General features: G+C 37.0%; 1 protein-coding gene across 2 annotated transcripts in view; it reads right to left on the bottom strand.

Annotated features, from left to right (window-relative positions):
- The window catches only part of SLC4A4 (solute carrier family 4 member 4), a 468,271-nt gene that overhangs the window by 89,346 nt on the left and 354,262 nt on the right, over positions 1–24,663 (bottom strand). For both annotated transcript variants that reach the window (XM_049789908.1, XM_049789909.1), the window contains exons 13-14: positions 19,454–19,587; positions 12,163–12,434 (exon numbers count right to left, since the gene is read on the bottom strand). In XM_049789908.1, coding sequence (XP_049645865.1) covers positions 12,163–12,434; positions 19,454–19,587 — 406 coding nt within the window. The remainder of the gene's footprint in view (positions 1–12,162; positions 12,435–19,453; positions 19,588–24,663) is intronic.

Here is a 24,663-nt window from a genome sequence, read left to right as displayed (position 1 = left end):
AAGGGACATCTTTTTTAAAATAAGGAAAAGAATAATTTTTACTAAGATGAGATTAGACTATAGCAATTTTTCATTTTATCATTACAGTAACCTCTAAAAGTAAACACTATTACTAAACGAGTTCACAAATTATGAATGACTAGTCTACAGAAGCTCACATTATTTGTAAGAGTTGAAGTACAAGTTCACTTTCCAAATACAATTGCACATATTGTTTACATTTGGTCATATTTGCAATTTTCTAAGTTGGGATGTTGGTGATGAAATAAGATGTTGTGAATTGGCCTTTCCCTGAGTATTTATCAATTTTTTTCTGAATTATCTTGTGCAACTCTATGCAAGCATGAAGACACAATCTAAAATATAATACCTAGTGTTGCTAACTAAATAGCTATCAAATTTCTCTCTTTCTTTTTCATGGCCACATTCAGTAGCTCTCAGAGGTTACTCCTGGCTCTGCACTAAGAGATCACTCCTGACAGGCTTGGGAACCATATGGGATGCCGGGAATCGAACCCAGGTTCGTCCTGGATTGGCTGCATTCAAGGCAAATGCCCTACTGCTGTGCTATCTCTCCAGGTCCAAGCTATCAAATTTCTAAGAAACAGAAATTTTAGCACAAAAACCTGCATATACCTGAATAATAGATATCTAAAATTTCAGAGCTAATTTCTCTTTTAGCAAATGTGATTGTTTTCAGCAAATGAAAACCTGGGTATATAATCTGGGCTAGCTAGAATTAAATGAATGCAAAAGTAAATGAGAAAAATATACATTAAGAAAAAGAAACACACAAAGTGATGAAACTAAGGAAGTGAGAAAAGAGGGAAAATTGCCATCACAAAATACACGCACACCCCAAATTCTATAATATTATTGTGACCGTGAATAAAGTTTTCTTAGTAAGTGTCCGCTATTTCCTTTCCTGTAAAATCAGTTCCCTATTTGCAGGACCACAATTCCATCTGTGCAATTGCTGGTTCATTATTACACTCTGTCCCAATGTATTTAAAAAACAAAGTTATATGCCAGTTTAAATATTATTGACTCATTGACTAAATTTTTTTTACTATGAGAGCATGTTGCGATAAAAGGCCTTCCTTTTGTTATTTGTAGAATACTTACTTTAGATGTAAATGTTAACTGTGTTATGCTTTCATATTATTTTTCAGTTTACTTAAGTGATCTACATGGTGGATCAATGAATACTCTTATCCATTGCGATAAATACACAATCATTAGTCTTAAGTAGTTTTTCAAAACACAAATTGTCATATAAATATACACTTGTGGGGCCAGAGAGATGGTACAGTGGGTAGGACCTTTATTTTCCTTTGACTGACCAAATTTGATAGCTTGTACTCCTAGGGAACCCAGAGTCTGCTAGAAGTGATCTCTGAGTGCAGGGCCAGGAATAAATCCTGAGAACTGTCAGGTGTAGTCCAAAAACAAGAAAAAGACAACACAAACACAAAAATCATTGCTGTTTTCCAAACCAGAAACAGTTTATCTCTATTGGTCTAAGTAATCTTTATATTCACCTACGTATGTCTCATAAGTTCCACTCATAAAAATACTTAGAAATACTTAGTAAATATATCTACTGAGGTGGATAGTTTTATTGCAGATGGTCCAAATGCTCCACAATAGTAACTTTTTAAAAGGGTATGGAACATGTTTAACTTTGCCCAAAAGCTATTACTAATCCTAAAATTAAATTTAAATTACTAATCCTAAAATATAATAACATAATAATAATGATAATTTATTTATTTTTAAATAAGTTTATGACATTTATCTATAAAATATAGAATATGACATAAGCACTTTGTGTAATAACCCTTCAAATTGATTTTATAAGGCAAGTACCATTTTTAATCTCACTTTAGGAAAATAAAATTAATCTATCTTAGGATAAGGAACTTGACTACTGGCACATATTGGGCATTAAGCAAATGGGAATATGAAAAACCTTTCTGATTTCAAAGTCCTGCTATCCCATTTTATTGGTATCCCCTACAAGTAGTAGCAATGTAAGACAACTCACAGCTAGATTTTTGGAAAGCTATTTAGGCTTTCTTATATAAAAGTGGACCAAGTAAATTGCTATCAATACTAGTTAGCACTGACCATGAAGGTATAAAATCAATCCAATCCTCACTATCACTTCTTATTTAAAAATACACACACAAGGGGGCTGGAGAGATAGCCTGGAGGTAAGGTGTTTGTCTTGCATGCAGAAGGACGGTGGTTCGAATCCCAGCATCCTGAGGCTGCCAGGAGCAATTTCTGAGTGTAGAGCCAGGAGTGACCCTTGAGTGCTCCCGGGTGTGACCCAAAAACAAAAAAACAAAAAAAAAGAAAAAAAGAAAACACACACACACACACACACACACACACACACACACACACACACAACAAAGACTTTCCTGTAAGGAAAGCATAAAAAAAATCTTCATTATGTTTTTTTTTTTTTTTTTTTTTTTTTAATTTTTTTTTTATTTAAACACCTTGATTACATACATGATTGTGTTTGGGTTTCAGTCATAAAAGGAACACCACCCATCACCAGTGCAACATTCCCATCACCCAAGTCCCAAATCACCCTCCTCCCCACCCAACCCCCGCCTGTACCCTAAACAGGCTCTACATTTCCCTCATACATTCTCAATATTAGGACAGTTCAAAATGTAGTTATTTCTCTAACTAAACTCATCACTCTTTGTGGTGAGCTTCCTGAGGTGAGCTGGAACTTCCAGCTCTTTTCTCTTTTGTGTCTGAAAATTATTATTACAAGGGTGTCTTTCATTTTTCTTAAAACCCATAGATGAGTGAGACCATTCTGCGTTTTTCTCTCTCTCTCTGACTTATTTCACTCAGCATAATAGATTCCATGTACATCCATGTATAGGAAAATTTCATGACTTCATCTCTCCTGACAGCTGCATAATATTCCATTGTGTATATGTACCACAGTTTCTTTAGCCATTCATCTGTTGAAGGGCATCTTGGTTGTTTCCAGAGTCTTGCTATGGTAAATAGAGCTGCAATGAATATAGGTGTAAGGAAGGGGTTTTTGTATTGTATTTTTGTGTTCCTAGGGTATATTCCTAGGAGTGGTATAGCTGGATCGTATGGGAGCTCGATTTCCAGTTTTTGGAGGAATCTCCATATCGCTTTCCATAAAGGTTGAACTAGACAGCATTCCCACCAGCAGTGGATAAGAGTTCCTTTCTCTCCACATCCCCGCCAACACTGTTTATTCTCATTCTTTGTGATGTGTGCCATTCTCTGGGGTGTGAGGTGGTATCTCATCGTTGTTTTGATTTGCATCTCCCTGATGATTAGTGATGTGGAACATTTTTTCATGTGTCTTTTGGCCATGCGTATTTCTTCTTTGTCAAAGTGTCTGTTCATTTCTTCTCCCCATTTTTTGATGGGGTTAGATGTTTTTTTCTTGTAAAGTTCTGTCAGTGCCTTGTATATTTTGGAGATTAGCCCCTTATCTGATGGGTATTGGGTGAATAGTTTCTCCCACTCAGTGGGTGGCTCTTGTATCCTGGGCACTATTTCCTTTGAGGTGCAGAAGCTTCTCAGCTTAATATATTCCCATCTGTTAATCTCTGCTTTCACTTGCTTGGAGAGTGCAGTTTCCTCCTTGAAGATGCCTGTAATGTCCTGTAGTGTTTTGCCTATGTGCTGTTCTATATATCTTATGGTTTTGGGGCTGATATCGAGGTCTTTAATCCATTTGGATTTTACCTTTGTACATGATGTTAGCTGGGGGTCTAAGTTTAATTTTTTGCAAGTGGCTATCCAATTGTGCCAACACCACTTGTTGAAGAGGCTTTCCCTGCTCCATTTAGGATTTCCTGCTCCTTTATCAAAAATTAGATGGTTGTATCTCTGGGGAACATTTTCTGAGTATTCAAGCCTATTCCACTGATCTGAGGACCTATCCTTATTCCAATACCATGCTGTTTTGATAACTGTTGCTTTGTAGTACAGTTTAAAGTTGGGAAAAGTAATTCCTCCCATATTCTTTTTCCCAATGATTGCTTTAGCTATTCGAGGGTGTTTATTGTTCCAAATGAATTTCAAAAGTGTCTGATCCACTTCTTTGAAGAATGTCATGGGTATCTTTAGAGGGATGGCATTAAATCTGTATAATGCCTTGGGGAGTATTGACATTTTGATGATGTTAATCCTGCCAATCCATGAGCAGGGTATGTGTTTCCATTTCCGTGTGTCCTCTCTTATTTCTTGGAGCAGAGTTTTATAGTTTTCTTTGTATAGGTCCTTCACATATTTAGTCAAGTTGATTCCAAGATATTTGAGTTTGTGTGGTACTATTGTGAATGGGGTTGTTTTCTTAATGTCCATTTCTTCTTTATTACTGTTGGTGTATAGAAAGGCCATTGATTTTTGTGTGTTAATTTTGTAGCCTGCCACCTTGCTATATGAGTCTATTGTTTCTAGAAGCTTTTTGATAGAGTCTTTAGGGTTTTCTAAGTAGAGTATCATGTCATCTGCAAACAGTGAGAGCTTGACTTCTTCCTTTCCTATCTGGATTCCCTTGATATCCTTTTCTTGCCTAATCGCTATAGCAAGTACTTCCAGTGCTATGTTGAATAGAAGTGGTGAGAGAGGACAGCCTTGTCTTGTGCCAGAATTTAGAGGGAAGGCTTTCAGTTTTTCTCCATTGAGGATAATATTTGCCACTGGCTTGTGGTAGATGGCCTTCACTATATTGAGAAAGGTTCCCTCCATTCCCATCTTGCTGAGAGTTTTGATCAAGAATGGGTGTTGGACCTTATCAAATGCTTTCTCTGCATCTATTGATATGATCATGTGGTTTTTATTTTTCTTGTTATTGATGTTGTGTATTATGTTGATAGATTTACGGATGTTAAACCAGCCTTGCATTCCTGGGATGAAACCTACTTGATCGTAGTGGATGATCTTCTTAATGAGGCATTGAATCCTATTTGCCAGGATTTTGTTGAGGATCTTTGCATCTGCATTCATCAGTGATATTGGTCTGTAATTTTCTTTTTTGGTAGCGTCTCTGTCTGGTTTAGGTATCAAGGTGATGTTGGCTTCATAAAAGCTATTTGGAAGTGTTTCTGTTTGTTCAATTTCATGAAAGAGTCTTGCCAAGATTGGCAGTAGTTCCTCTTGGAAAGTTTGATAGAATTCATTAGTGAATCCATCTGGACCTGGGCTTTTGTTTTTCGGCAGACATTTGATTACTGTTTTAATTTCATCAATGGTGATGGGGGTGTTTAGATATGCTACATCCTCTTCCTTCAACCGTGGAAGATTATAAGAGTCCAAGAATTTATCCATTTCTTCCAGGTTCTCATTTTTAGTGGCGTAGAGTTTTTCAAAGTAGTTTCTGATTACCCTTTGAATCTCTGTCATATCAGTAGTGATCTCTCCTTTTTCATTCCTGATACGAGTTATCAAGTTTCTCTCTCTCTCTTTCTTTGTTAGGTTTGCCAGTGGTCTATCAATCTTGTTTATTTTTTCAAAGAACCAACTTCTGCTTTCGTTGATCTTTCGGATTGTTTTTTGAGTTTCCACTTCGTTGATTTCTGCTCTCAGCTTTGTTATTTCCTTCTGTCTTCCTGTTCTTGGGTCCTTTTGTTGAGCATTTTCTAGTTCTATTAGCTGTGTCATTAAGCTACTCAGGTAAGCTCCTTCTTCCTTCCTGATGTGTGCTTGCAAAGCTATAAATTTTCCTCTCAGTACTGCTTTTGCTGTGTCCCATAAGTTCTGAGAGTTTGTGTCTTTATTGTCATTTGTTTCCAGGAACCTTTTTATTTCCTCCTTGATTTCATCTCGGACCCACTGGTTATTGAGCATGAGGCTGTTTAACTTCCAGGTGTTAAAGTGTTTCTTCTGAGTCCCTTTGGAGTTCACAAATAATTTCAGAGCCTTGTGGTCAGCGAAGGTAGTCTGCAAAATTTCTATCCTCTTGATCTTATGGAGGTATGTTTTATGTGCCAGCATGTAGTCTATCCTGGAGAATGTCCCATGTACATTGGAGAAGAATGTGTATCCAGGTTTCTGGGGATGGAGTGTCCTATATATATCCACTAGGCCTCTTTCTTCCATTTCTCTCCTCAGGTCTAGTATATTCTTGTTGGGTTTCAGTCTGGTTGACCTGTCCAGTGTTGACAAAGCCGTGTTTAGGTCCCCCACAATTATTGTGTTGTTGTTGATATTATTTTTCAGATTTGTCAGCAGTTGTATTAAATATTTTGCTGGCCCCTCATTCGGTGCATATATGTTTAGGAGAGTGAATTCTTCCTGCTCTACGTACCCCTTGATTAATATAAAATGTCCGTCTTTGTCCCTTACAACCTTCCTGAGTATAAAGTTTGCATTATCTGATATTAGTATGGCCACTCCAGCTTTTTTATGGGTGTTGTTTGCTTGGATAACTTTTCTCCAGCCTTTTATTTTGAGTCTATGTTTGTTCTGACTATTCAGGTGCGTTTCTTGTAGGCAGCAGAAGGTTGGATTGAGTTTTTTGATCCATTTAGCCACTCTGTGTCTCTTAACTGGTGCATTTAGTCCATTGACGTTGAGAGAAAGAATTGTCCTGGGATTTAACGCCATCTTTATTTCAAAATTTGGTGTGTCTTTTGGGTAGTCTTGTCTTAGATTAGGTCTTTCAGTTTTTCTCTTAAGACTGGTTTTGTGTCTGTGAAGTTTCTGAGCTGTTTTTTGTCTGTGAAACCATGTATTCTTCCATCAAACCGGAAAGTGAGTTTTGCTGGGTATAGTATTCTGGGTGAAGCATTCATTTCATTCAGTCTTGTCACAATATCCCACCACTGCTTTCTGGCATTGAGCGTTTCTGGTGACAGGTCTGCTGTAAATCTCAGGGAAGCTTGCTTGAACATGATTTCCCCTTTTGATCTTGCTGTTTTCAGAATTCTGTCTCTATCTGTGGGATTTGTCATTGTGACTAGGATGTGTCTTGGGGTGGTTTTTCTGGGGTCTCTTTTGGTTGGTACTCTTCGGGCATGCAGCATTTGATCACATATATTCTTTAGCTCTGGAAGTTTCTCTTTAATGATGTTCTTGACCATTGATTCTTCCTGGAAATTTTCTTCCTGGGTCTCTGGGACTCCAATGATTCTTAAGTTGTTTCTGTTGATCTTATCATAGACTTCTATTTTCGTCTGTTCCCATTCTTTGACTAATTTTTCCATTGTCTGCTCATTTGCTTTAAGTTTTTTGTCCAATCTCTCCTGCTGTATGGAATTGTTATGTATCTCATCTTCCACAGCACCAAGTCTATTCTCAGCTTCTGATACCCTGTCCCAGAGCTTATCCATTTTGTCATTCACTTCGTTTACTGAGTTTTTCAGGCCTGTTAGTTGACATGTTATTTCAGTTTGGAGTTTTGTCATTTCTGCCTTCATATTTTCTTGGTTCTTATTAGTGTTCTGTTCAACTCGATCCATGGTTTCTTGGAGTCTGTTGAGCACCTTCCATATTGCTAGTCTAAAGTCCTTATCTGAGAGGTTGATTAGTTGTTCAGTCATTATCTGGTCCTCAGAATTGTCATCTTCATTCTCTATGTCTGATGCTGGCCTGCGCTGTTTCCCCATTGTCACATTTGTATTGTGGGTTTTTCTACGTGTTGTAGTGGTATTCATTGTCTATATGATGTAGGCAGCACACTCCTCTGGCTCCTCCCTTTCTGGATGGGCTGACTTGCCTCTAAGGGAGGGGAGTCCTCCGTGGATGAAGCCTCACACTGGGTCAAATCTTAGGCCCGAGCATGTAACAGAGAAGACAGTCCAGAGAGAAATGTTTGCTTCTGTGATATAGCGCCGTTCTTAGTGTGATTTTTCCTTCTTGTTGCAATGGAGTTCTTTCCTTAGAAAGAGTGCACGGCCGCGTAGCGACGCGGAGCGGCCGTGCTCCTCTGAGCCTCTTTTTGCCCCACTCGCAAGAGTTTCACGCAAGAGGACAGTAGACAGACATAGACAGGTCACACTCACAGTCTTTCACAGCTGAGCCCCACTGGGCCGGTGTACTTTCGCGGATTTTCCCCGCCTGGTGTCACACACAGGGAGCCAGCTTTTGCAAAGGATAGCCGGTTTTTATGCTCTGAAGTCCCTCCCTGAAAATGGCGTCTGGGCGAGCGAGGTTTCTGGAGGCTCTTTTTGCCCCACTCGCAAGAGTTTCACGCAAGAGGACAGTAGACAGACATAGACAGGTCACACTCACAGTCTTTCACAGCTGAGCCCCACTGGGCCGGTGTACTTTCGCGGATTTTCCCCGCCTGGTGTCACACACAGGGAGCCAGCTTTTGCAAAGGATAGCCGGTTTTTATGCTCTGAAGTCCCTCCCTGAAAATGGCGTCTGGGCGAGCGAGGTTTCTGGAGGCTCTTTTTGCCCCACTCGCAAGAGTTTCACGCAAGAGGACAGTAGACAGACATAGACAGGTCACACTCACAGTCTTTCACAGCTGAGCCCCACTGGGCCGGTGTACTTTCGCGGATTTTCCCCGCCTGGTGTCACACACAGGGAGCCAGCTTTTGCAAAGGATAGCCGGTTTTTATGCTCTGAAGTCCCTCCCTGAAAATGGCGTCTGGGCGAGCGAGGTTTCTGGAGGCTCTTTTTGCCCCACTCGCAAGAGTTTCACGCAAGAGGACAGTAGACAGACATAGACAGGTCACACTCACAGTCTTTCACAGCTGAGCCCCACTGGGCCGGTGTACTTTCGCGGATTTTCCCCGCCTGGTGTCACACACAGGGAGCCAGCTTTTGCAAAGGATAGCCGGTTTTTATGCTCTGAAGTCCCTCCCTGAAAATCTTCATTATGTTTTTCACAATTAAAACACATTTTGGTTTGTCTTCTTTGGTTTCACATTATCTTGTTTGCCAACATCCAATTAAAAAAAAATAGATACTAGCTTGTTTTAGTCTCAAGTGTGCAGGGCTTACAATAGAAGTATTTGGTGACAGGTGTACTGACAAAGCCCTCATCTGGCTTGATGAAAACCCCAAACCTTTGAACAGCTGAACAGTGTTTTTGTTTCGTTTGGTTTTGTTTTTGCTTTAGGAATATCTTGGTATATGATTATTCAGCCTTGCCTAACAAGTCAGCTTACAGATTTTTCTGTAAACAAAAACATACATACGTAATAGAAATAAATAAAAATCAAATTCTACAGTTAAATGTTTGTGAAGCAGTATTTTGAAATTACTTCCATTGAAATTCTATAATTTATCATTACAGAGGGCTTTACTCTCTTCCTCCAAAAGAGCTTTACTTAACTGTCTAATGTTAACATTTGCATTTATCTGCAGAGAGAGGGCTATTAACTTGTTCAAGTAATAATAGCTACCACTTATTATTTCCCAAGCAGTTTTTAAATTTAAAAATTTCAAAACAGTCTATATATAAATAATGAGAAACTTTATTTTGTATTCACTGTTGCAGGGATGACACCCAGTGTTGCTTGGAAGCCAGATCATCCCAAGTGATGCTGGGAGTCACCAGTGCCTAACTCAGTGCTGCTGTGTGGCCCTGAGGTACCAGATAACAAATATAAAGTGTCACACATACCTGGCACTTCTTTAATTGAAGCCATCTATCTGCACATGCAGCAATAATAAGCTTTTATGATTTCATGTTATTCCTTTGAGTCTGAATCTTCTTATTTCCACTGATTTGCCTTTAATCATAGATTTTATTTTAATGTGTTTTGATTTTCTTTAAATTAGGCTAAGTGAATCTATGAGTACCAAGTCTAACAAAACCTTATCTTTTCATCTGTTACTAACTGACTCATTTAAAGAAGATACTGTTCTTTTTTCTCCTAAAGATAAATACACATCTTCTAAGAATTCACCAAATTGGTAGAGAACAAAGAAGGTATATATCCAAATTACTGAGAATAATTTAGTATAACAGTCACAAGCATAAAAATTCTTTAGAGAAACTTGGTTAGTTTTAACTTCATAACATTTTGCACTATATACTATAATATAACCATGTTTGCTCTACTGTAAACATTGACTTTTTTCTATAGAATTATTAATTAAAAATAGATATTGCTAAGTTAGGGATATAGACCAGGTATAAGGGACACTATACACATATGATTTTTTTAGGTTAGGTACCTGGAACCATACACACACACACACACACACACACACACACACACACACACACACACTCACAAACACACACACACACACTAAACAGATAATTCCAGTATTTATAGTAGTATTTTTCAAAATACATATCACAAAATATATCATAGAAAGGTCCAAAAACAGCTAGTTAAAGAAATTGTGGTATGTATTCGTTGGTGAAATACTACTCAGCCATTAAAAATGAAATTGTGTGTTTGAATAGAGCTGAATTGATTGTACTAAAGTGAAATAAGTAAAGGAGAAAAAGAGAATTATCGATCATTTCAGTAATATGGAGAATATGAATAACAAATGAACTGGAAAAAACAAAATGCAGTCTGGAGGCATAATACCGTGGGTATTCTTTTCTTTTTTTGGTGAGGGGCCACACCCAGTGACGCTCAGGGGTTACTCCTGGCTATGAGCTCAGAAATAGCGCCTGGCTCGGGGGACCATATGGGGAGCCAGGGGATTGAATCGCGGTCCATCCTAGGTTAGCACAGACAAGGTAGGCACCTTACCTCTAGCGCCACCAGGTTGGCCCCAACCGTGGGTATTCTTGTTAGAGTACAGTGGGTACTCTGTATATAAGACAAGAACTAGAGACTAGAGCGATAGGACGGTGGTAGGGTGTTTGCTTTGCACATGGCTAACTCAGAATGGAGCTCGGTTCAAAGCCCGGCGTCCCACTTGGTCCCCCAAGCTAGGAGTGATTTCTGAGTGCATAGCTAGGAGTAAATCAAGAGCATCACAAAAGCAAACAAAAAGAAACTCCCAAATGGGTTGGATCACCAAAATTACTAGCACTGAGCACTGCCAGGAATGATTTCTGAGCCCAAAGCTAGGCTAAAGCCTTGACATTACCAGGTGCGCCCCGTAGGGAAGTGAAGAGAGAGAGAGGAGAGAGAAGAGAGAAGAGAGAGGAGAGAGAAAGAGAGAGGGGGGGAAGAGAGGGGGAGAGGAAGAGAGAGATTCTTCTAGTGCATGGTAAAGAATATTTGGCCCATAGGTCATATAAGGCCTGAGAAATTATGTGTTCTTGCCCTAGCCTAGTACATAACTGCACAGATTCTATACATCTGCATGTTTGTCAGATGTATGCTTGTACTCTTTGGCCACAAGTGATATTATAACATCCTAAGCAGAAAAAAATTTCTCTCCCTCAGCATGAAGAGGTCATGAAAAATAACAGAGTGGTGAGTGCAATTAGAGAAATAGCTACACCCACAACTATCATGACATGATAATAAGTGAGAGAAGTTGAATGCCTATCTCAAATACAGGCAGAAAGTTGGGGAGGACAGGAATGGAAGACATTGGTGAATGGAATGTGGCACTGGTGAAGAGGGGTATTCTTTTTATAACTGAAACCCAGTGACAAACACATTTGTAATATGGTCCTTAAACAAAAATATTATTTTAAAAACTTTACAAATTAAAATATATTTCAATCTTTAAAAAAAAAACAACAGAATTCAGGGGCGTGAAGCAGTGATGAAGCAGAAGGGCGTGTGCCTTGCACTCGAACTGGGGTTCGATCCTCCGGCCACCCATATGGTCCTCCAAGCCAGGAGTGATTTCTGCATGCATACCCAGCAATAACCCCTGAGCATCATTGGGTGTGGCCCCAAAACAAAAAAAACCCACACAAACAAACAAACAAACAAAAATGAAAACAAAAACAAAACCAAAAAAAAACAACACTAGAATTCAATGGACGAGGCATGTCTAGTCTTTAGATCTATTAAACTGCTCTTCTCACCTATCAGGTGAGATAAAGAGTAACAAACATACCTAAAATATTCAACTAATTGTATTCTTATTCCACTGATTTCACTGCCTAAGTCACATATCTAAGATACAGGTTGAAAAACAGTTTATTAAAGAAAAGAAAACTGCCTAAGGATCTTTATACCATGTGGAATGTTTGTACACAAGCAGCTTATATTTTTTTCTCACTGCAAACATACACATTAGGTATGATGTACTCACCTGGATCAGGTGGCAGACAGGCACAAGAAAAGTGAGTATTGTAGCCCACTTTGAAGTTGGAGTTGATAGGGTAGTAATCTGCTAGCTTGATCATTTTCTTGAAAGCATCATAAATAAAGATAAAGCTAATCAGAGAAGAGAAACCTTCCTCCGTAAAGCGAGTGAAATATTGAACCAGGAAGCTGGCATCAGTTGCCACTAAAATGAGGCATAGGAAAGCTGACCACAGGCCAATCCAAAGGCGAAACTCCAAATAGTCAAAATCATTGTCCCTGAAAATAAGAAAATAAAAGGCATTTAGACTTTTTCTCTATAGAACACAGAAAATATAAAATTACCAAGTATCTGTGGCATGATTTGCTAAAAATACAAGTTTGCTTTTAGATATGTATATGGATTTGTCTTCTAATATAATCATATTACCACACAGATAATTTCAAAAAAATTTTGTCAAGAAAATCAGTTATTCATACCATCACACACACATATATCATTGATTTTCTAATTAAAAATTGTGTCCCCTACCATCATGAGATTTACAGAACAAACAATCTAAAGGACTTACATCGCTACCACCTAGTATGTAATCAGTAATTGTTTGAACTTTATTGGTCAATAAAGGCATTAAAGTAAATATCTTCTCCGTTCCTAGATCACTACAGGCTACTGAGACAGATAGTTGCTAATTATAATCACAATATAAAATAACCAAATAAAAGCCAGTGTTATAGTACAGTAAGTAGCTTGCCTTGCAGGCTGCCAACCTGAGTTCAATCACTGGTATCCCATGTGATTTCCCAATACTGCCAGGAGTAATTCCTAAGCACAATATTAGAAATAAGCTTTGAGCACTGCTGAGTATAGCCAAAAACATGCAATATTAAAAACAAAACAAAACATTATTTGTAAGATCACAGTGTCATAGATGAATGTACCTGTCTGGGGCAAATGTAAGCTCTAGTTAGATCAAGAAAGGCTTTTGTTTTGTTTTGTTTGTTTGTTTTTGTTTGGGGCCACATCTGGTGATCCCAGGGGTAACTCCTGGCTATGTGCTCAGAAATCACTCCTGGCTTGGGGGACCATATGGGATGCTGGGGGACCGAACCATGGTCCGATCTAGGCTAGCGAGGGCAAGGCAGGCACCTTACAGCTTGCGCCACAACTCCAGCCCCATGTTTTGTTTTGTTTTGGGGCCACACCGGTGACGCTCAGCGGTACTCCTGGCTATGCGCTAAGAAATCACTCCTGGCTTGGGGGGACCATAAGGGATGCGGGGGAACGAACCCAGGTCTGTCCTGGATCAGTCAGTCATTTGCAAGGCAAACGCCCTACTGCTGTGCTATTGCTCTGGTCCCAAGGAAGGCTGTCTTGCCATGCTACAGCCATAAGCTGCAACCTTTCCTGAAGCTCACCCTCACTGTGGTAACCTTCTGTGGAGGCTGCATGAAGCCTGCGGAAAGCACCTTTCTCTGTTCATGTCTGCTATGCCCCAGTCTTAGGTCACTTCCATTTAATGAGGCAATTGTTTTGTTTTTAATGTTTTTTCCATTTCTTACAAGGAAATTAATTCTAGATTTATAATAAAGGATGGTTGAAATGATATTTTACCATTTAATTGGGGGTGGGAAGTTGGGCCATAACAGGTGAAGCTCAGGAGTTACTCCTGGCTACACGCTCATAAATCACTCTTAGCTTGGGGGACCATATGGGACAACGGGGAATCGGACCTCGGCCCGTCCTATGTCAGCCGCATGCAAGGCAAATGCCCTACCGCTGTGCCACTGCTCTGGCCCTCCATCAAATATTATTGTAAAATGATGTGCTGGTGGATTGAGTATTTCACAATATTTCTTTTTTTAATGAGAAAATTAAAATTTCACAGAGCATAAATGCTTGAAGTTCTATAGACATGCTTTTAAAAATGAGTTTCTGGTAACTGTTATCAACATATATTAACACTTTTCTGAAGACATATCTTCATTTCTATCTACCTATTCTGAACCAGTAAGAAGTAATTACCTGCTTATTAGAATAAAATCCTTGTTGGTATCATATTCATATCTATGCTCATACCCTGATAAAACCCATTTCCATATTATAGCCAAATGGGATCTTTTTAAATGCAAATCAGAAACCTCTGTTTAAAACTTTACACAGCTTCACACTGCTTTTAGAACAAAATTTAAATTCTCATATAACACAGTGCATAATGTCCAATAAAAATCTGCTGGAAAAACGAATGCATGCCATCTAGAACTTGGCTGAAATAGTTATTAGCATTTGCTAGGATAATTAGTTGATATGTGAGTTATCATAGAAAACCAAGTAATAGACAAAAAAAATTTTTTTTGGACGACATCCAACAATGCTCAAGGGTCACTCCTGGCTCTGCACTCAGAAATTACTTCTGGCAGACTGGGGTGACCATATGGAATGCCAGGGATCAAACCTGGGCCAACATGTGCAAGGCAAATACTCTACCCACTGTGCTATCACTCTCGCCGTGACCAAATAGAAAATGTAGAATGAAATATTAAAATTATAGACCAAATTTTAGAACGAAAAGATTGTTAGATACTTTGACAATTCTATGTCAACTTCACTCAGTTGTAGGGTGCCCAGAAATACGGCTATACATTATTATGGGTTTTTCAGTAACACTATTTAGGTGTGAGATGGCATTAAGCAGGTAGAGTTTAAATAAAGCAGATAGCCTGCAGTAATGTGATGAACCTTACCTAATCAGTTGAAAACCTAATTAAAGTACAAAGTTTGTCCTCCCTCGATCATGAGAAAATTCCTCAGCAGACTATCTTTGGACAGTTTTCAATTCAGAAAAAATTTAAACTTATACTGAGCATCCAATGCCTTTGACTGATAAGCTAACGTTCAGATTTTGTACTTGCCAGCCTCTATAATGATGAGTGAATTTTTATAATATATATATATTTATATGTAGATATATACTAGTTTCTGCTATTTTTGTAGAATCTTAATACCAATGCTAAAGAGTAAAATATAACTTATTTTATTAAGACCAAAATTAATGAAATTTACATATTTTTCTAATGACAATGATATAAGAGAAGAACTGTACTGATGTAAATCTCTGTATTCTTAGATTATTTTAAAATTTATTATACACTTACTCTGTTATTTTAACGTAATGACAAAGTGGGCTTTAGAGTCACTTTCCTTTTCACCAATAACATCATTGTGAATATATGACTAAATCAACAACTTACTATCTTAAGTGTACAAAGTTATGATCTATAGAATTTCTGGAGTCCTTCTAAAGATACCTTTTACATTCCTTCTAGTTTACTCTAATGTCATACCATTTAATTCGGTCTGTCACATGAGATAAATTGAGATGAAAAAAAGTTAAGGTTTAGAAATTTTAGATGATTTTACATTATTACACATGAGTTAATTTTAGAGCTAGAGCTAAGAGACTTTATTACTTCTTAAACAATAAACATTTTTCCTGAAAATTAAAGCATTGAATAATTATTTGGTATTTTAAAATAATTATTCAGGGTGCTGGAGTGGTGGCGCAAGCTGTAAGGCATCTGCCTTGCAAGCTCTAGCCTAGTTCGATCCCCTGGCATCCCATTTAGTCCCCCAAGCCAGGAGCGATTTCTGAGCGCATAGCCAGGAGTAACCTCTGAGCATCAATGGGTGAGGCCCAAAAACAAAAAAACAAAAAACAAAAAGCAAACAAAAAATAATAACTGTTCAGTTTTACTTCTCTAATAAGGCGAAAGTTTGAGCATTTGATTTCTTCTTAAAAGCTAATGGATATTTATAGGATTGTTAACAGGATAATGGTTAGGAACAGTTAATTTGAAAATGCATGTATAAACTTTCTTAGGGTCTTGATAACCTGTCAATTTAGTCACTCTAAAATATTTAAATATTGGGCCAGAGCAATAGCATAGTGATGAGGTGTTTGCCTTACATGCATCTGACCTGGTACAGCCCCATATTTAATCCCCAGCAATCTATATGGTTCCCCACGCCTGCCAGAAACAATTTCTGAGCACAGAGCAAGAAGTAACTCCTGAGCACTGCTGGGTGTGGAACAGAAAACAAACAAAAGAAGACAAACAAAAATTTAAATATTCTCAGAGCAGTTTTATAAAAACAACCCAAACAAAACACTAAAACCAATGTCACTTCAATATGAAAATGATGTTTATAGTAGCAAGAAGAAAAAATAAAGAAACAACTGTATTGCTAGGTCTAGAAATAATATTAGGATATTGGTGAAGAGTATTTGGCAATTCAGTAGTGATGTGGTGCAATAACTGCATCAAAGCCATAAACATTAAACTGTTGTATACGTCACCTACAATATACTATAATAATAATATAAGTAAATAAAAATAAAAGTTTCTTTTAATGAAGTAGCATTGAAATATGACATGATTGAAAATTATGTGTGTATATACTATAGTATTATATTAATATGAATATTAAGTTCACAGAAAATCAACTTTATTTCTCAAAAACCATTTGACCCTATTGTGCTTTATTTACCGCCTTTTCCCTTTCCTTATATTAACCACTAAATTGGTCTTGCAGTTTGAAATTCCATGTTTCTTAGTAAATAGTTGCTTTACTGAAGAACTGCTCAGATCCATCAGTAAGTTAAAGTGTGAAGAGAATTGCAAAGCGGAAGACACGTAACATCTACCACTCCTCATTCTGATTGAGATCAAGAAAGTATTTGTTTCAGGGAACATCTGGTGGAAACAGCATTTAATGAAATACATTTTGGGAAATTGTGATCTATGCTAGTGATTTATGACAGACAAATATTAGTACTGCTGTTAAAATATAAGTAAATAACAAATGTAGTGAATAAAATAATGATTTATCACATAAGCACTACTGTTACTCAGTGATGGATTTAAAACACAATTTCTCAAATGCTTCTTGTTGCTTTACAACTGTTTCGCAAATAAATCATTTAAAAACATATGTGCATTACCATTTTTGATTAAACAGAAGGGAAAAGAGAAAGGAGCTTAATTAAGGAAAGAATCTCGATCCTATAGTCATCACAAGCAAACAGGAATGCAACCATTTTCCATATATCAAGACTCTGATCACATTGCATCCAATAAATCTTTCTGCAAAGATTGTGCATGTTTATTCCTGTTTATAGTACATGCTTGTTTAATCTTTCCAAAAGACTTTCTTATTTCACACAATGTTTTATTAAACATAAAAGGCTGTTTGACTCTCTCTATAAACTAACAGGAAAAAAAAAATCTTACCAATGTCCTGTAAACAATGGTGGGGGAATCTGTAGTGGGGCTCTCCACAAAGCCCAGAACAGCACTTAGAATTGGAAACTTTAAATTATCAAAATGTTTTAATGTTTTCAACTCAGTTTAAAAAACAGCTGTAAATCCTCCTCTATCTTATGGTTATTTTAGATGACACAGTTTCAAAGGTTACATAGAAAAAATATCAAATCCAGAAGATAGTATGATATAAGTGTAACATTTTTGATAGTAAAATCCTCAAGATGTACAATGATATAAAAAATATGGTAAGAGCAACAAGAATTGCTGGAAATCGTTTGAAACCCTGTAATCTCTCCTGAGGATTTAGATCCACAATAATGGCAATTTTCTTTTATAAGCATCAAGTTCATGAGAAAGAGACCTGGGTACCAATTTTATTTTAATCTATTTATGTGCTAATATGGCCATTTGGCTAATTCACTTAACTCAATTTTCTCTTTCTTAAAATAATCTGTCAATTTCTGAAAGGAAATATTGATGGCATAATTGTATCCATAAATAGAGTCTAGTGATTCTGTAAGAGGCTTAAGCTCCGGAGGCATAGAACAGAAATTCAAGTTGCAGCCAGCCCTGCCAACAATTGGTGATGTCACCTACAATCTATTTGGGACACCATGCCCGCTTTCTCTTCTTTAAGCAGGTTATGTTATTTGCTTCATAGAACTGACACAGTACAAGTTACACACAGGGAAATACTTGGTATGTGGTCCAAACTCAGGTGTTACTTATTATTCACCTGTGTCTCACAGTTTATCTTTAGTTAAGAACACTGCAATTAGGGTTGGTAGTGGAGTATAGGAATGTCCAGTCTTTTTCATTAAAAGGGTCATTTTAAGCCAGTCATTTCCTTTGTCTAGCATGTCATATATGGAAGGAAACAGAAGGCATTCTTAATTGAGATTCTGGGAACATAAATGAGCTACTTACAGAAGGTGTGGGTTATGTAGAATGGCAAAACTCAGGAGACACAAGGACCAGCAATATCGGGAAGCTATTTCTACTACTGACTTGAAAAGATCAAGAAAGGAAGAGAGGGAAGAGAGTCCTAGAGCCTGGGTAGGGTTATATAACAAGGGTGGAGGAGCTATGGTGTGAGGGAAAAGACACGGCAATACCGAAATTTTGAAGCAGAGAGTATGGTGGGGAGAAAAGACATTTCATGTTCTATTTGTATTCTGGTAGGACTCATCAGACCCAACAGAAGCCAGAGGGCAACAAGCTTGGGTAGTGCCATCTAAGAGGTCAGGTTCACAATGCACTAAGCAGGTTAACAGATCAGAAAATGGTAGAGAGAGTGGAGCTGGAGCAGTGGCGCAAGCCGTAAGGCATCTGCCTGGTGCATGCTAGCCTAGGACAGACCAAGGTTTGATTCCCCAGTGTTCCATGGTACCCCCAAGCCAGGAGCAATTCATGAGCGCATAGCCAGGAGTAACCCCTGAGTGTCACTGAGTATGGCAGAAACCCTCCCCCCAAAAAATGGTAGAGAGAGAAGTAGTTAATACAACACAATGGCCTCAACAAAATCAAATACAAAAGGCGTAGCTAAACTTTCAGATCTCTGAATTCTAAAAGTCTCCTGCTCTAATGTATCTAATGAAATACTGTACTCTCTTTGCATCACTGGTTTCCAATGAGTGCCATGGTGGCCTGGCAAGGCTGAAAAAATTCAAAGATTTTAGAGGGTAGCCAAAATAATTCAAAAGTTCCATAATAACCTCATATAAAACTGGTGTTTGATTTCTGTGTTTTGGAGTGTGTGTGTGTGTGTGTGTGTGCGTGTGCGTGTGTGTGTGTGTGTGTGTGTGTGTGTGTGTGTGTGTGTGTGTGTGTGTGTGTGTGTAAAGAAGGTAGATTACCTACTGGGTACTGAGTGAGTTTTGAAGGGCCAAATCAGTTTGGAAATCTTTGATCTAAACTACGAATGCTCTATAGTTAAGAAATATCCATTTACAATTAAACTTGTATATACGTACTTGCTGAAATTAAATAGAAGTCTCTCAAAAACGAGCACAGGTCCAGTGCTGCTCAAAATAGTGAGTGGTTGACCGGCAAAGAGGCAAAAGATGGCTCCAGAAACAGCTGTGCCCAGGAAGCTCTCCAGCACACCCTAATAGAAAGAAAATATAAGTGTTAAAGCAAACACTTTATCCCCCAAGTGTAATTTCATTAAGCAGAACATACAAGAGGTCTGTAAGCAAGCATATAAAATATATTAAATATGAAGAATATATAATAATGGAATACAATTGGTATCACTTATTTACCAAAAATATTTTAATCATTCCTCCCGCTACCAAAAATTGAATTGTTCTCAAGAACTAAGTGACTAACTACAATGCATGGTGCTTGAGTCATAAAAGGCAAAAATTGACTATGCATATTAATTTAAGTTTCTGTACATAAGATCATATGATATAATACTACCAAATCGGCAGGTAAGATTTAGTATGTTTAGTGTTTTGTTTTATTGTAATTTCTTATAATCATTGTGGTGTTAGCCTGATTCCACCTTGCATGTAGATGGAATTTAGAATTTTATACACAAATGCTATTTTGTTCTACCAAAACAACAACAACAACAACAAAACAATCCTCTCCAAATGGAAAAAGCAAAAGGAACACAAAAAGTGCCTTCTATTCTACAGCCACTAAAATGTCAGATCCAAAAATTTTATATACTCTTCATCCAGTAAGAACTTTCATGTTTTCCCATACATAGTTCTAGCTCTGAAGTCAAATAACAAAATTTCCTTTAGCGTAATATGAACAAAGAAACACAAGCCATCAAATATCACTCACTTATAAAATTATCCTGTTTCTTAAACATGTCATTTGGGACCAAGATCTCAGATAATGCACATGAGCACTTTTCCTATATTCCCATCACTTCAAGCTTTATTTACAGAAGCAAATGTCTATTTATAGGAAGTTCCTTTGTTTTATAAACAGATGATTTTTAAGTATAAAAACAGTCTATTCAGATATTTGCAATAAATTTAAGGAATAAAATCTGTAGCAAGATAAATCTTTTCAAATAAATATTCACAGTTTTATAATATATTTAAATAGTTTAAGATAGCAAAATTATGTGAACCTTGTAAATGTATGTGTGTGTATATATATATATATATGTATATATATAAGTAGTACCAAAAAGATTCCTTTTTTAAATGACCATTTCAAAAGCATACAAGTTATAATATATAAAACAAGTAGTTTTACAATAAACCATACTGTAATTGGAAAAAAGTGAGTTTTTGGAGGAATTGAGTTATACCTCCATCATTTTCCAGCCTCTTTCACACCAGTTAACCAACTAACTAGTCAGCCTCACTAATTCACCTTTTCCCACTGATCCAGAAGTACTCTAACAACTTTCAGCATTAATTATATAATAAACCTAAAGTAATTAAATGTTTTAATCAACTTAAAACATGAACACACTGTTCTCTATACTCCAAAACCATCCTAGAGACTGTTATAGAAATCACTAAATACTTTCACACTACTTCAGAATCAGCAATATTATCCTTTTAAGGACATTAATAAAATTATATCCTTCTCTTTCAAGGGTAAAGTTGAATTCTGAAAACAGATAAAAATCCTCTGCTAGAACAATTCTATTACAATAATGCAGTTGAAACAGCAGATGGGAAAAAACTGGGGCAGGGTTGACAAGTGACAAGACTAACTTCTTAACTTCTTATACAGCATGTACCACATTTTGTAATAATGAAGAATCTCCCAATCAACAAGATTACATTAGAAGTCTAGCAATTTTACCAGGGTATCCTCTGAATATGAATATGGTTTCTACTGTATAGCTGAAGGATGATTGTGCATTATTTTTAGATATTCCATACATAAGTATTCAGTTCATTTTTCATAGAAGCACAAAAAGAATCCCTTTATGTCTAATAAATAGTATTAGTTTTGATGTCTTACATGTCGACTATTGAGATTTAGAAAGAATATGTGCTAGGAACAAATCCATATTTAATGTTGCACAAATCTTTGGAGTAAGGCTGTGTGCCCAGCCACTGTCTCATCCTTGGCAAAGATAAACTGGTGTGTCTTCAGCTGGAATATTTATTCTTGGACACACAGTTTTTTTACCCCTAACATTGCCTTTGGGTGTTGTATATTTATATAATTTATCATTCCTTTTAATGACTTTCATTGTGTGTAACATGAAAAGTTAAAACTTAAATGTTCAAAAACCCTCACTCTGAGTACATGTAATATGACTGACTTTTACTGAATCATTCCTTATTAAGTTTGGAGAAGTAACTAGATCTCATCACTACTGCAATAATAAAATACATTGCAGACTAGGTCTGAGAGAGAACATGATGAAGAAAAAGAAGTGATATGAAAGAAAATTTTCTACTTTGGTCATAAAGATGTAAAGCACAGAAGTAAGGTGTTTGCTTTACTGTTGTCACTTTGTCCACAGTCCTGGCTAAATATCTAGCACCACATATGGTACTTAGAAACCCACCAAGAGTGGCCTCTAAATGCTGCCAGGTGTGGTCCAAAACCAAAAGAATTCTCTTCTTGGCATCACTATTGAAATCTGTGAGAGAAAGAATGGGGTTCCAGTGGATCTGTATTTTTTCTCTCCATCATACTATATATATTTCCTCAAACTGCTTTGAAGGCACTTAGTAAACGAAAAAGAAATTGAACAGGAAATGTCCATACCACACCATGGATTCCACTTATTCAAGGTTAACAACCGTTGCTACTCCTTCAGTATAGATAACAACTAATTTCCTTCAGAAACAGCTTTGATTTATGGAAACCCTGTGACCATTCAAAGGGCAGATTATTTTTATTTCAGTACTTGATCCTCTGGTAAGTACTACAGTTTCCATTTTGTTGTTGACGACTTTGAAATGGAGACAAGTGATTTATTATCCAGAGTACACTGGAAACTTTCTTAAACTTAGAGAGGCTTCCAGAATTTTAAAGAAATGAACTATTTTCACCAACTGGACAAAATCTGATACAATGAAAGCATAAATGGTGATTAGAACTAAAAGCAATTTATATAGTAATCTCTCAGAAACCCCTGTTCTGACTTATTCTGTTCACTAACATGAAAATAAAATATGTGGATAGGTGTATTTTAATAACCATAATTCATAAAAACATGCATAAAATGGTTTTCCATAGAGAAATTAACTTGCTTGTAATTCATGAGACTGTAGTAACTGTGGTGCAGAAAAATCAGGTTCCACAAGTCACACCAAGTCCATTTTGATTTGGCTTTTATTTTATTCCATTTCTGATCACTATGGTACAAATGAAAGAGCTTGAAAACTGGCAGTCAATCAAGAACTGGTGTTGGGAAAAATATTCATTTATATACAAAAAATTGAACTCAGATCTCTTTCTAACAGCATACAAATAAGTCAAATAAAAAGGGGTAAGAATATCAGACTTGAATCCAAAAGATACATAGAGGAAAATAGAGGCAGAATTCTCCATGACAATGGAGCTAAATGTTTCCTCAAGGATGAAACACCACTGACCAAGCAAATGGAAGCAAAGATAAGCAAATAGGACTATGTTAAATTAAGAAAATTCTGCAATTCAAAGAAAATGATAACCAGGATACAAATATAGCCCACAGAATGGGAGATATTATTGGTCTACTGACTATTTGATAAGGGCTCAATGTCAAAGACATATAAAGCATTGACAAATATCCAACCACATCAAAAAAATGAGAAGATAAGACGTCCTCAAAGAAAAATAGAAATTACTAAAGGCACATGAAAGCATGTTCTGCATTCCTAATCATCAGAGATGAAAATTAAAGTAACAATGAAAAATCATCTTACACCACAATATTGGCATACATCAAAAAGACCAACCAATACTATTGTGGATGCAGAAAGGGGCTCTATTACCCAACTGCTGGGAGAAATGTCAAGTAGTTGGGCCATTTTGAAAACAATATGGACATTCCTAAAATACCTAGGTACTGTTTCCATTTGGCTCACATCTTGGAACATATCCTAAGGACCCCCCCCAAAAGAAATATATTTGAACCCCTATGCTTCTTGCAGCACTAGCCAAAATAGCAACTAGATTCAACTCAAGTGTCCCAGAATAGACAAATATATTAAAAAACTAAAGTACATATACACAATGAAATACTACTTGGCCATAGTAAAGATAAAATCATCCAATTTATTGATATGATACATGGGGGACCTGAATAGTATTATACTGATTAAAATTATATAGGGGAGACATTGATACAGAATGATATCTCTTATATATGGGATATAAAGGAACATAATGATGGTCAGAGAGATCAATTCCAACTATCAAGGTCATCGTGGCCTCTTTTCTGCCCCAACTATACTCCTCCTTTCTTTGTGGTAAGTTTCCTACTATAGACTAGTCCTTCTGGCCTTTGTATTTACTGCCATTGAATATTATTAGCATACTATATATTTTTATATCCACATGAGTGCAATCATTCTATGATCTATCCCTTTCCTCTGACTCATTCCACTTACAGCTGAAAGAAGGTAAGGTGATATGTTTGATACCCATTCAATAACAATATTCCAAGTTACAGTGCTTAAAAGGAACAAAGGAAGAGAAGAAAAATGACTACCATAATAGAGACAGGCAGGAAGGAGGGCAGGAGGAAAACAGGACATGAGTTGTGGGAAATGTTCACTAGTGAAGAGATGGGAGTTGGCCATTGCATGACTGAAACTCAATCATGAAAATCTTGTAATTGTACCTCATTGTGATTCAATTAAAGTTATTAATTACAAAATTAATACAAAATGGTAGAAAAACAAATACTCAAAGACAATAGCAACAAAGAACATAGTTAGAACTGGTATTCATTAAGAAATAAAACCCTTGGGGCTGGTGAGGTGGCGCTAGATGTAAGGTGTCTGCCTTGCAAGTACTAGCCAAGAAAGGACCTTGGTTCGATCCCCTGGCATCCCATATGGTCCCCCCAAGCCAGGGGCAATTTCTGAGTGCTTAGCCAGGAGTAACCCCTGAGCATCAAACGGGTGTGGCCCAAAAAACAAAAACAAAAGCAAAGAAAAAGAAATAAAACCCTTAAAAAAAACCTTGTGATGGCTAGAGGATAGGATAGAGAAGGAAGTGAGTGGGAAATGCCTATGATGGAGTAAAGTTTTCA

This window comes from Suncus etruscus, chromosome 16, assembly GCF_024139225.1.
Source record: "Suncus etruscus isolate mSunEtr1 chromosome 16, mSunEtr1.pri.cur, whole genome shotgun sequence".
Classification (NCBI taxonomy): domain Eukaryota; kingdom Metazoa; phylum Chordata; class Mammalia; order Eulipotyphla; family Soricidae; genus Suncus; species Suncus etruscus.
The sequence above is the reverse complement of the archived record's forward strand: the minus strand, read 5'-3'. Positions and strand labels throughout refer to the sequence as shown.